The 13997-nt window shown below is 40.1% G+C and overlaps 1 protein-coding gene across 1 annotated transcript; it reads left to right on the top strand.

The window, feature by feature from the left end:
- Positions 1 to 2306: 2306 nt before the first annotated feature.
- LOC311139326 (H-2 class II histocompatibility antigen, A-K alpha chain-like) lies at positions 2307 to 3225 on the top strand (the record flags this gene model as incomplete). The annotated part of the gene is made up of 3 exons (XM_084174203.1): positions 2307 to 2361; positions 2655 to 2936; positions 3095 to 3225. The coding sequence occupies 3 exons, from the start codon at positions 2307 to 2309 to the stop codon at positions 3223 to 3225; spliced, it is 468 nt and encodes a 155-aa protein (XP_084030329.1).
- Between the last annotated feature and the right edge of the window lie 10772 nt (positions 3226 to 13997).

Genomic DNA, 13997 nt, shown 5'->3' with positions numbered 1-13997 from the left:
GCATCAATCACATAGAAACCATGTGTTTGATGTATTTGATACCATTCCACTCATTCCCCTCCAGCCATTGCCACGTCCTCCCCAATTAAGGTGCCTCCAACATCCTGTGTGCAGCAGGTATTTTTGATTGTAAACTACATCAAACCACATCCACTGTGTGCACACCTGTTTGCAAAACTATGTGGATATATGAGATCAGCGCATGACAATGTTCTATTTCACATCGAGGCTTGGTGGTTATCGAGGGGGAGTGTTGGAAAGTTTTTTGCATTGAGAGAAGAACTGTTGTCATTCACAATGGATGTAAAAAAAAAAAAAGCACTTGGTTGACTTTCTGTGTAATGAAAAGAAAAGGTGTCTCCTTGCCTATGCAACAGACATATTTGGGAAACTGAACGAACTGAACACAAGCATGCAGGGGAAATACAAAAACATTCTATAGATGAGCGACCGAATTAGTGGATTCAGAGGAAGGAACTGGACTGGAGTGTGGACCTCAGTTCATCTTTCAAACACCCACGTGGGTATATGCTCCTAAAAACCAATGAGGAGATGGGAGAGGCGGGACTTGCAGCGCGTCAAGAGTCACAAATAGAACCAAGTTCTATTTTAGCTCCTGGCTACGCAGACTCTCGTTGACGTGCGCAAGCAGTTTGGATGCAGTGATTGAATAACATGAATGTGTAAATTAATTTACCAATGCTCGCAGTGTGGTCAGCATGTAAGCTCCGACGTGACATGCATAAAGCACACCCATCTCATTAGTGGTGATGACAAAATATACATTATATCAGACTCATTTGCAATTGGCTGTTATAGCTTCACATTAAAAGTATGTGATGGTGAGTTGAGAAGACAATCAGAAATAGCCTACTGTTAGAATATTTTTCAATTGACCCAAATAAAAAAGTAAACATTGGCTGTTAATTACATAATTTTCTTCACATGGTTGGGTGTAGCGAGAATTTTCAGATAGCCTATCAAAATGGGGTCGTGGCCCAAAGAAGTTTGGGAACCCCTGATCTATGGTAAGCATTTGACTATATCTATCAAATAAAAAACACACAGAGGAGGGATTCTACAAACACTCTAGGAATGTGTATGTAGTCATCTATGGATCTGAGATGCTCCTGACTTTCCTGTCTGAATGGCGGTGTTCTTTAGGACTCAGGTGCATATACTGTACATGCTGTGAAGTCTGAACTAGGGTACGGCACAGTTACACACTCACATCCATTGACTTTGAGCATGTGAAGTGTTGGAAGGGCCACCATGTGTTTTCTACCTAGATACTCTGCTGTCAGAACGGATTGAATATTTCTGATTGGTTCTTGATAAGAACCAGTGAAGTAGGTTGTCACTATCTGGCCATGGGCAAAATCATAATCAGATTTTAAACCTTGACCTTGAAGGTCCAATTGCAGCTGTTTTTATATCAATATCAAATCATGTCTGGGTAACAATTAAGTCACTTACTGTGATTGTTTATAAATAAAACCTCAAAAATGCAAAGAGCAATTTCTCAAGCAAGAATTTAGCTAGGACTGTCTGGGAGTCGTCTGAATAGGGAAAGGAAAACTGAAAACTAGAAACACAAGAAAATTGCGTTTTGGACTGTACTGTGCCTTTAACCCTAACCTTAACCATACTGCTAACTGATATAGCCATGACTCTTCCACTTCCCATCTAGTTAGAACCAGTGAAGTACAGCGCTGGTTCTTCCTTTTTAGAGCTTCCACTCAGAGTCTGACTGAGTTCGATTCTACAGTACTCTCTCAAACACACAGATGAGTTTATGATTAGAGAGCTTGGAGATGAACTGCTCTGATATTATACTGATTCTAACTGGAATTCTCACCTCGGCACAACGTAAGAGCTCTTGATTTCTGTTATCTTTTTAAATACTGTTTGAGTATTAATGTCATGTGCATGTGTGAGGAATCAGGTAAACTGTCAATATAACCTGGGCCTCTGCATTGCTCTAATATGCAAAACCAGCCATTCAGCTTCAGTGTGCAGTCATTTCTCTAGTCCATTATTATCTAGTCCCCTATGGAATACGGACCAGATGGATTCATTTGACTTGTATTTCTACTCTCATTTCAGTTCAACATGAATTGATGGTTACCTATGGATGCTTTGAGTCAGGTGATACTGAGGTGGTGTTGTTGATGGATGGGAATGAAGTCGGCTATGCTGATTTCAAGGAAGGAAAGGGGGTGTGGACGGTGCCTAATGTTCCACCAATTATAACATCCCAATCACTGATAGCTTATGAATATGCTAAACTGTCTAGAATTTGGTGCATGGAGCGTATGAAATTTGGAAAAGGTGCAGTACCCAGCATACCACAAGTCAAAGGTAAGTCCGATTCTTTATTAGATTGTCTGCATAAGCCAGTAAAAAACGATGCATAAATGTAGATGTATTTTACTGTATACCTTTTACCTGGAAGAGTGTGTTAGTCTGAGGTTGGAGTTGGAGTTGCATGACACCTGTAAAAGCAGTGCCCTCTAGAGTGGGTGATGAGCCTTTTAGTGTAGTGGACAGACAGTGGAATACTGAATATCAGACCACATCCTGAATGGGTTTGGTCCATCTTACTGTCACTGGTGGAGTCTCTTTCTATTTTCTGGTTTCTATTTGCCCCCAAGATGCCCCTGAGAGCATCATCTACCCCAGGGATGAGGAGGAGTTGGGGGTGGAGAACACGCTCATCTGCTTTCTGAATCATTTCTACCCCCCCCCCATCAAAGTCAATTGGACCAAGAATGGCCTGGAGGTGACTGAGGGAGCGTATCTCAGTCGGTACTATCCTAATAAAGATGGAACGTTCCACCAGTTCTCCACCCTGAGTTTCACCCCACAGGAGGGGGACGTCTATGCCTGCACTGTGGAGCACACGGCCCTGAAGGACCCCAAAACCAGGTTCTGGGGTGAGGGGAAATTCTGAATAGTATACTTTAGATATTTCAGTAATATGTCTACTACAGTGTGTGATTACTGGATGTTCTCTCTGACTAATCTCTCATGGTGTGTTTTACTGGCTAACTCTAACTCTAACTGATGGCACTTCTGTCCTTCTGTCCCCAAGAGCCTGAGGTCAGTGAGGTGAGTGGGTCCAGTGCTGGTCCTGCTGTATTCTGTGGAGTGGGTCTGACTCTGGGACTGCTGGGGGTGGCTACCGGAACATTCCTCATCATCAAAGGAAACCAGCGCAATTGAGAACCAGAGATACAGAATAGAGGTGAAAGTGACATGTTAAAGGGCTGACATGGGGGTAATGTGGGTAATGTAGATAATGGGGTAATGTGGGTAATGGGGTTATGGGGGCAATGTGGGTAGTGTGAGTAATGGGTAATGGGGGTATCGTATCTGAAGATTATGCCTTTGTTAAATGTTTTTCATGACGAAATGGAATGTTGGTTGTTCAGGCCAAAGGGGGGAGGTTTTATGATGTTATTTGAAATGTGCCGCTTGGAGGGTGACGCCCGAGGGGAGACTGGTGATTGGCCAGAAGAGGGAGTAGCCCCTCCCTTTGCATTGTTTATAAATAGGGGGTAAACGATTAGACGGCAGAACGGCCATAGCAATCTGGGGAGCCGTTCTCCGGACATCGCGAGTCTGTATCTATGCTGTAGATTCGTGATTTTAATAAAAGCCTCTAACACGATGCAGTATGGCGAACTCTTTGTTGACAGCGATAATTGCCACCATTCATCATATACGACATAATGGCGCCCAACGTGGGGCTGGTTTGCGTCTCCTCTGTGTTTCAGTCAATCGCCGGGCTAACTCTCTCTGAGGGAAAAAAGGGTGAGTGTTCTTACCGCTTCGGAGTTTGTTAGATTGGATATGACTTGTGTACATTGAGGGGATGTTCCATTATCACCCGGCCTCGGTGGCGTTATTGCTGGTCAACTAGAGTCGGCTAAAATTTATCCCAGGGGAAACGGCAGATAATTGGGAGTTTTTAGAGCATGAAACGGTAGGATTTAAGTATTGAAGTGACGATTAAGGCAGATATGCGCATTCTTTAGGGCACTGTACCACTTAAGACCTCCAGGGGGGGCCATTTTAGATGTCGGGCCGACAAATCCGTTTACACGATAGAATGGGTGGACGGTGGGTTTCTTTTCTTAAAGAGAGCTCGGATTCATGGGGTTTATCTGATTGTAATTATGATTTGACTCTCGTCCGACGGGGCGTTTGATTGGGTCTGATTTCTCGGTGTAATGGTCATTAGTCCCGGTAGCAAAAACGGTAGGATAAATATGTTAAAATTGATAGGGCAGTGCAGGGTTTGTTACATGTTGTAGGCTGCCGTTAGCTAGAGGCTAAAGGCTAATTGTGTTGTGTGCTACATGCTAACGTATCCTTAGAGATTCCATTGCGATGGATTAAAGTCTCTTAAATTTGTCTCTGTCTGTAAGTCAGGTTATATGTTTTGTGAGCGCTGTTAAATGTTGTTTGACTATAAGGGGGAAATGGGAAATTACAGCTGGCTGTTATTCTGTCTGTTTGGGGAGAGAGAATAGAAAATCTTCCTTTCACGGTGAAAAGGGATTTTTGAATGGTTGTGCGCATGCGTTTAATTTTGCGATACTACCCTCCAGAAAGGGGGAGGTTATGACACGAGATTAGGACACGTGTTGGTTTCACGGGGCTAAAAACTACGAAATGAGGTTGGCTAAGCCTACAAAACAAAATGGTGGCTTAAGGTCATAGGTCCCATTTGGCGTTACCCTGCAAGGGAAAATAGACAGAGGAGAAATTTTAACACGATGATTCTAGTTTAAACTGTGATTGGTTAAAGATGAAACTTGTTTGGTAGCCTATGGAATTTATAAATTAGATATATGGTAGCGGATTATAATACATTTAATTAAAGAATTAAATAACGGATTAAAATAAAATAAAAGGTTTTTGAGCGATCTATTTAATTCTGAGTTTAGTCTTAGAGTGAATAATGTAGAACGAATGAATATTGAATGGTTGGAAATACTCAGTGATTGCATTAACTGCTGAAATCGTGTGTGTTTCTATGTTTTTGTGAAATATGAGAGGAACATGGAACGGCGAGATGAGAGAGAGAAGGGGCTGACGTGTGCGTCACGAACAAGGTGTGACGAGGCAGACGAGAGGATCGGATCAGGCTAGTATACAAAATCATCCTAACAGAATATGTGATGTTGTGACCATTTCGCATAGGCGTGGCAAACTGATTCATTAAAAATTGCATTTTGGAGGCTATGTGCATCACTGGGGTTTAATTACAGATGTGTTGGGAATCCAGGATGGATTGAGGATTCTTCTGTAAATTTATGATAATTAAAGCTAATAGAGCAAGGGGTTAAAGGCTTTGTTTAGGGGTATTTTAGTCTGAAGATGACTAACTTGCATTTATTTGCATTTGATGGGTTGTGGTAAGATATACTCAACACTAATTGATATTGGTGACATAGGAATAGGAATTGGGGTTAATTATTTAGGATGGTTAATGGATTTGTTTAGGGTATATTAAGAATTACAGGGGGGAAGTCTATATAACTTATATAAGTCTAAAATAGGATAGTTCACAATAAAGGAATATAAAGGGCTTGGTATAGGGGAAAATTGAGTAAAATAGTCATTTTTTAATCAAAGTAATCAAAGTAGGGTTAGAGTAGTGTTAGGAGAGACTAATGGCAGATGTTAGTACACCTTTCTCACATATGGATTCAGCAGAAAGACATCATCCAGCAGGGTGATTATGGCATCAGACATGAAGACGAATACGAGCAGAAACAACGATGAAGATGAATCCAGAAGACGGAAGAAAACCGAGATGTCTGGGAACTTAAGGAGATGAGGATGATGACGATGAGAGTGATTGATGAGAGGTCATGGGTGGAGGTGACTCTGTGATCAGAAGGAAGTGGCAAGAGAGGAAAGAAGGATACTGGAGATTTAATCTCTGATTAAAGTTGAACGAAGAAGGGGACAAGAGATTCGAGTTCTGATGAAGAAAGTGAGAAGAATAATACAGTGAGGCCAAAGGAAAGGCCACTGGTAAGAAGATGATATTTCAAGGACAGAACTTAGAAGATAACCTTTTGAAGAATACTGATAGGTCCACAACGAGAAGAACCGGACGAAGAAAACTCTATCAAATACAACTTATAACTGGTGGTGGAGAAGACGAAAAGAAGTGTTGGTTATGAAGAATCAGAGTGAATCAAATCAACAATCACTGTTACAGCTTTAACTGAACAATATCAAAGGCAATTGTACCAACCAAGGGGGGACCAGATGTTCCATATCGACTGTCAGTTTCTGGACAGACACAGAATTGGAGAAGAAGAAACAGAGGAAGATCAACGAGCAAGTGAAGATCACCGGTGCTTCAGGTGAACACTAAATATTCTAGAGTGCCGAGAATATCCGGAAGGGGTGCATTGCTGAGAGCCTCGATTAGAGAAGAAGAGAAAATAGCTAACAGTTGAAACCACCGGCCATTAGAAGTGATAGTGAATAGGGGAAAACTTATCTGTGTTCAGCCTAAAGAGGTTAAACATCTCACTAATTGATAACTAATTAGGATAGGGATTTGAGGTAGTACTTACTCTTAAAGTACTAATATTAGAAGATACTGTTATTGTAGTGTTGGGAAGAGAATTGAAGCGTACAATAAAGATGTACACTAGACGACTGACTGTCTGGTAGCATATTTTAAAAAGTAGGGTTTTTGGGGAATCATTTGCTTAAAAGATAAATATCATAGGAAGGATGATAATGTATTAGATTACCTGTTAGACAATCTGTCTGGGAAAAAACTTAATAGGGGTGACTGTTATTTTGGGTTACATTCTTACACTAAGAGATTTGAGGTTAGGCTAAAAGGTGTTTAGTCGGTTTTGCCAAGTCTGTGTGTAATGAGTCAGAAGCAGGTGGGGAATTTTCCCAATCACATATTCTAAAAATTTGGTGGTAAGAGATTTTGTCAATAAGTCAGGGGAAAAGGTTTTAAATGTTATGAGAGAAAAGATTAGATTAAAATAGGTTAGGAGAACTAGGGGTGAAGGAACTCTGAGACAGTAAGTTAAGTTTTAAAGCTAGTAGTAAGAGAGAGAACAATGGTGAATGACACTGTCCAGTAGGGAGATCAAGGTCATTATAGGTGTATTTTGTTATAATCAGGAGGTTTAAAGTTTAGAGGTAGAACTGAAAGGGGGAAAAAGTGACACTAGGGGTGATGGATGGAAGTACAAGGAAAGAGTTCAGAGCTTAGGGGAAAACTAGGGATGAGGTAGTAAAAATAAGGACATTAACACTTCCGTCTATTAGAACAACAGGGAGAAGTAATTTAACTCTTTCAACATTGATAGTTATTAAAGCCATAAATATAGCGCAGTTGATTAAGGGTCCAGCATCAATTATAGGGGGAAAATACTGTTATGAGGGGTAGGAGAATAATAATTATAATATGCCATTTAGGATGATGACGGTTCTTTCACAGAGAGAGAGAGATAATTATGGAGAATAAGTATTGTTATCAGGACCAGGAGTAAAAGGAGGTATAGTTTAGAAGAGGGTTAGGAGTGACTGTTCACTTATGTTGCGTAATATTATAGAGAAAGTACTTATTTAGGGCAAGCATTAGAATTTATTTCGGTTAGGAATTATTGGTTAAAGGGCAATGTAATTCATGGTTAAAGGGCAATGTAATTCATAAAGTAACGCTTATAATGGAAGATTTGAAGTCTGTAGAAGTTTTCACAGTCATTGAGGGAGTTCAGGAGGAGTAGAACTGAAGGGACAGTAGTCACTCCAACAGTAGATAATACACAGAGGATAATGGGAAATTTTGCACTAGAAGTAATTAGGGTTGATACAGCAGCTAAATCAACTACTTTAAGGGTAACTTTGGAAGGGATTAATGATACTATGGCAATAGCAAATATAGGAGTATGATACTGACAACAATTGTTCTGAAATTAAAGAGGTAGCAAGAGGGACTCAGGAGGTTATGGTACGAATGGGGTTAAAATAGAGCAGATAGAAACAATATAGATTAATCTGAAATGGAGAATAGAGATTCATCATGGAAGCTGCAGTATGGGGTCTTTTGATTTTGATGACAGAGGGGGGGGGCATCTGATCAGTGCTGCTCGTTCCTCTGTTGTGGAAATTAGAGATAGATTAACTCATTCTGTAGGGTCAGTGAGGAATCTTGAGGGTCCATGTCTGTTGAGAATTCCATCCCGAACCTGTTAGACGGTTGCGCAGCCTCTGTCAGGTGTGGGTCAGTTTTGAGCTTTGTCATGACTGTGGAATTGGCAACAGTCATTGACAGATAAAATAATGTTGTTGTCAAAACAGTAGGGTTTAAGTGTTCTTGGGTGAAAAGATTACCCTATGAGCATTGGTTAGAGAGAAAGTAAAATCAGGTAATTGCAAACTCTGAAGTATTCAGGTGAAATATTGAGGGCTAAAAGTTGTGTTTGTTCTAATAAAACATATGAGGTAAGGGGTATGTTTATGGAAAGATCAGATTGGGATGTTAGATGATAACTTTGGATAAGCATGACCTTAAGGGTAGTAATGACAAATAATAGGTTACTTTTTATATATCAGGTAGTAAGAAGAGCAGGACTTTGATGGTTAAAAGATTAGCTTTTGACTGACAATGTGACTATGGGAATTTTAGAGGATAAGGGGAAATTATGATAGAGTATATTCTTACCCTATGGGGGATAGGATGTTGTTACAGGTCAACGTTGAAGCTTCCATATGAGGTTTTACCATTATAAGAGGGATAGCATTGGACACAGCTAACTCTAGGGTTAAAAGGGTGACATTACATTTACATTTTAGTCATTTAGCAGACACATGGCGACATGTCATAGTCTTCAAGCCTATCATTGAAGAATAAGTTTAAGGGAGAAGGGGGGACTTCATTCATGGTATGGTGTAACATTTGGGAAGATAATATTGATAAATATTAGTGTATTACTGTGAGTCCAGATAGTTCAGATAATATCACTGGGGTTATAGATGCATTATAAGGGATGCATTTGAAAGGATTTGGTTGCAAGATCAATTAGGCCAGTAGGGGCAGTGATGGGTCAGATTCTAGTTTAAGCTTTGATAACACTGTGTGATGTTTGTACTGACTTTTGAGAAAGTTATGAGATTGAGATAGGTTGGAGAAGTGGTGCCTGGAGACAACACTCAGATGCCGGTGTTGACTGTTCCGGATCTGGACGAAGACGGACGAGGGGGTCTAGATGGACTACTGAATGGATAAATATCCTTTTTGATTATTTGATCATTTTATTTTTATTGGTTCAAGGAAAACATTTTTTTAGCATGATTTTAGTATGATTTATGAATCAAGGGGGGGATAGGTTAATGTGATTCATACATCATTTATGCATCATTTATGTATCATTTTTAAAATTCTTAGGTGAAATGGAGGTTTAATTTGAAAGTGGTTGTTTTGCAAAGGATACTGTTTGGTCGTTTATTTTCTTGTCATTCCAGAAGCATGTGGGAGAACATGTGGAGATTGGAATACTCAAACAAAGACAATATGACTGGAGGAGATGAAACAAGGAGGGTGTGGCTGATTCCATCATCAACAAGTCCATTGGAAGAGGACACTACAGGAAGAGGAAGTGTAGTGGACTACATTCCAGTGTCTGCAATGAAATATAGACATATTTGATGTGTAATACATAATTGTGTCATATTCTTAGGTATTGATTTTAGTAGAATGATGTTTGATGTTATTGAATGCAGATGAGGATATTAGATGCTTTTGTTTATTTCGATGGGGTTAGGGACAGAAGGTCTAGGAAGGGAGAGATGCATTGTACGATTCGATGGGTTGACCAGTTGTACAATGGATATTTATGGATAGGATTTTGTTTACATGTGTATTTAATGGCATCATAGTTTCAAATGCATTTACATGAGTTATGAGGTTATCTGGAGTACCGACGGTGGTTGCCTGGGGCAGAGGGACGGTGAGAGAATTTTACTGTCTTGATTGATATGGATGGATGGCTGCTGGACAGTTTTTCGCTCTCACACTCCATAGAGATTTATTCATAATTCATAGTAATGTGTTCATACTTCATAAACAGTTGTTCATATGTCATAGTAATGTATTTATACTCCATAGAGATTTATTCATAATTCATAGTAATGTGTTCATACTTCATAAACAGTTGTTCATATGTCATAGTAATGTATTTACACTCCATAGAGATTTATTCATAATTCATAGTAATGTATTCACACTTCATAAACAGGTATTTCATAGAAGGGATTTACACTCTAGAGGAGAATGTGTTTGGTTTAATGTTAAAGATACTCAAGGAGATAAATGGTTAATAGTCATAATCTTATTCTGTTTGGTTTCGAGACGTTTATTTCGTCTCGAAAGGGGGGAATATCGTATCTGAAGATTATGCCTTTGTTAAATGTTTTTCATGACGAAATGGAATGTTGGTTGTTCAGGCCAAAGGGGGGAGGTTTTATGATGTTATTTGAAATGTGCCGCTTGGAGGGTGACGCCCGAGGGGAGACTGGTGATTGGCCAGAAGAGGGAGTAGCCCCTCCCTTTGCATTGTTTATAAATAGGGGGTAAACGATTAGACGGCAGAACGGCCATAGCAATCTGGGGAGCCGTTCTCCGGACATCGCGAGTCTGTATCTATGCTGTAGATTCGTGATTTTAATAAAAGCCTCTAACACGATGCAGTATGGCGAACTCTTTGTTGACAGCGATAATTGCCACCATTCATCATATACGACAGGGGTAATGTGGGTAATGGGTGTAATGTGGGTAATATGGGTAATGGGGGTAATGTTTAGTCCAGGGTCGTCAGCACTATCACTAGATCAGACACCAGCACAACATTTTATTTTTGGTTGGTTGTTTGATATTGCCACAAAATTCAGTGGGGTAGCCCAGAGTGGGGCTTAAACCCAGATCAAGTGACTGTCAGGCCAAAATTGTATCCTCTTGATGGGGTTGCTTGGTGTTGAGTTAAAGTCGCTACAAAATGTTTTATTGTAAAGTGTATTAAAAAATGTGAACGCTTTTTACATAAAGTTTGGGTAACGCTGTACAGTGTCATTATTATTATAACAGGGTATTTACATCTGTAAATACAATGTAAAAAGTATTGTAATAAATGGTAATAACTCCTTGTTTCACTGTACTGACATCATGGAAAACATTCACAATTACAGAGGTGTAACGATGAATGCTTGTTACAAATGTGCTAGTTTCCACTAAACTGTCGAACTTTACATTGCTTTTTGTTTTCAGCTGCATCCATTAAAGGCAATATGTTGTAGTGACACAGTAAACAGCTGCAAAATAACATGTACCTACCTGCTGGAAACATATGAGGCTGTTCATCAGCTGCACAGGAGTGGTTGGAGTTTTAAACTTCCTGCCAATGTCTCTTTTAAAATCAGTTTCCTCATTCAGTTTCCTCATTACTAGCACATGATAGACCTGTTTTAACTCTGAGATGTAAACGTCTGTGCTGAATTTCTCCTACATCAACAGTGAATTCAGTGGGTTAGCGCAGATTGGGGCCAAACCCAGGTCCAGCGACCGTCAACCCAACACTTTAGATTATTGAGGTTGCTAGGTTTTGCGTTAAGGTCACTACAATATTTAATATTGTAAATTTTATAAAAAATGGGAATGCACTTTAAATAAAGTTTGGGTAACGCTGTACAGTGTGCTTATTATTACAGGGTATTTACAATATGTAAAAAGTATTGTAATAAATTGTGATAACTCCCCCCGTGCTGAATTTCACTGTCAGCATTATAACAACAACAAATGTTGCTCTCTATCTTTTTCGCTCTCAGCAGGGCTGATGCTGGTGCCAACAAGTTATGATATGGGTCCCTCTAATTACATTTGGAATTAAAAGCTTGACAAAAACTGGCCAATATCAAATCCCTGATGGCAGCTGATATTGGAGTTTGCTTGTAGCAGCTGTTTAGGATAAAGAAGAATCAGTTTAGCAACATTATTTTGGTGTGGTAGGTATGTCTTATGACATAAGAATAGCCTATCAAATATAATAATAATAATAATAATATAATATGCCATTTAGCAGACGCTTTTATCCAAAGCGACTTACAGCCATGCGTGCATACATGTTTTGTGTATGGGTGGTCCCGGGGATCGAACCCACTACCTTGGCGTTACAAGCGCCGTGTTCTACCAGCTGAGCTACAGAGGACCAAATATACACTGAGTGTACAAAACATTAGGAACACCTTCTTAATATTCAGTAGCACCCCCTTTTGCCTTAATTCGTCGGGGCATGGACTCTGCAAGGTGTTGAAAGCGTTCCACAGGGATGCTGGCCCATGTTGACTCCAATGCTTCCCACAGTTGTGTCAAGTTTGGATGTCCTTTGGGTGGTGGACCATTCTTGATACGCACAGGAAACTGTTGAGCGTGAAAAACTGTTGCAGTTTTTGACAAACTCAAACTGGTGCGCCTGGCACCTAATACCATACCCTGTTCAAAGGCACTTAAATATTTTGTCTTGCCCATTCACCCTCTGAATGGCACACATTCACAATCCATGTCTCAATTGTCTCAAGGCTTAAAGATCCTTCTTTAATCTGTCTCCTCCCCTTCATCTACACTGATTGAAGTAGATTTAACAAGTGATATCAATAAGGGATCATAGCTTTCACCTGGATTCACCTGGTCAGTCTATGTCATGGAAAGAGCAGGTGTTCCTAATGTTTTGTACAGTCATTGTATGTTGAATGGTTTTATTAGGATGGCTATATTTTTCAAACGCAGAGATAAAACTTATGAAAGCTCAATCACAGTTTTTATTTTTATTTGAAGACAATACATTTCTATTATTTGTTCATTCCTGGAAACGAAAAAGAAGTGCAAGTAAACTTGACAGAAACTTACATATAAAACAATGGAAGCTGTTGAGTGGAGGACGGCTCATAATAATGGCTGGAATGGAGTTAATGGAATGGCATCAAACACATGGAAACCATGTGTTTGATGTCACAGGAGGTTGGTGGCACCTTAATTGGGGAGGACGGGCTCGTGGTAATGGCTGGAGCGGAATTAGTGGAATGGTATCAAATACATCAAACACATGGTTTCCATGGTTTCCATGTGTTCGATGCCATTCCATTCGCTCCGTTCCTCCCCTCTTTAGCCTCCTGTGTTTGATGTATTTGATACCATTCCACTCATTCCGCTTAATAAGATTTCTGAGCACCACTATAAGACAGGAATAAGACCAAGGCTGCATTCAGTAAGAAAAAATGTAGTGGACAGTTCAATTAAACGGAAAAGGTGCTGTACTGAACGACCAGTTAAAAAACGGGGAGGGGTTGGGTTGTGGGTTCAAAATGCAAAGCCGCCCTTTAAATACGTCACTCTTTGCTTCAAGCCACACCCCGCCACACCCACCAAACAGAGTAAACATACTCAGAGATGAAGAGGAAGAGAGAGGGCCAACTCTGCGGAAAATCTGTCCCTCCGACAGGTGGCGTTTTTTGATTTTTTTGTCCACCAAGCAAAGAGTTTTTGTGTGGAGGTCAATGAGGGCCTGTCGAATTTGGTCAACAAAAAAATTTATGGCTTATTTGCTACGTGAGCTTAATTTTATCGAATAGAAGTTTCGTAATGCTTAAGTTGTTACGAATGTACTGATATAAGTAGGACACGTGACATCCAGGCAACTTTGAGAAAAAAACGCTTTATATTGGAGTTGTCTCGAGATGGCTATGCATATTCATGGCATGAGGATAGTAGCAAAGCATCTCTCCACATTGAATACAGGCGGTTGATGTCAACAGCCCTCGTCGAATATTCAAAAAAGGATTACAACAATGAGATGTATGCACCAATCCAAAGAAAGGATAGGCGGGAGCTAGACAGCCTACCATGCTGCTTTGTGGACAATGACTCCCATTGTTAGGGCGGAGAGACA

Source organism: Coregonus lavaretus (genome assembly GCF_964263955.1).
Source record: "Coregonus lavaretus genome assembly, chromosome: 13".
Lineage (NCBI taxonomy): Eukaryota > Metazoa > Chordata > Actinopteri > Salmoniformes > Salmonidae > Coregonus > Coregonus lavaretus.
The sequence above is the reverse complement of the archived record's forward strand: the minus strand, read 5'-3'. Positions and strand labels throughout refer to the sequence as shown.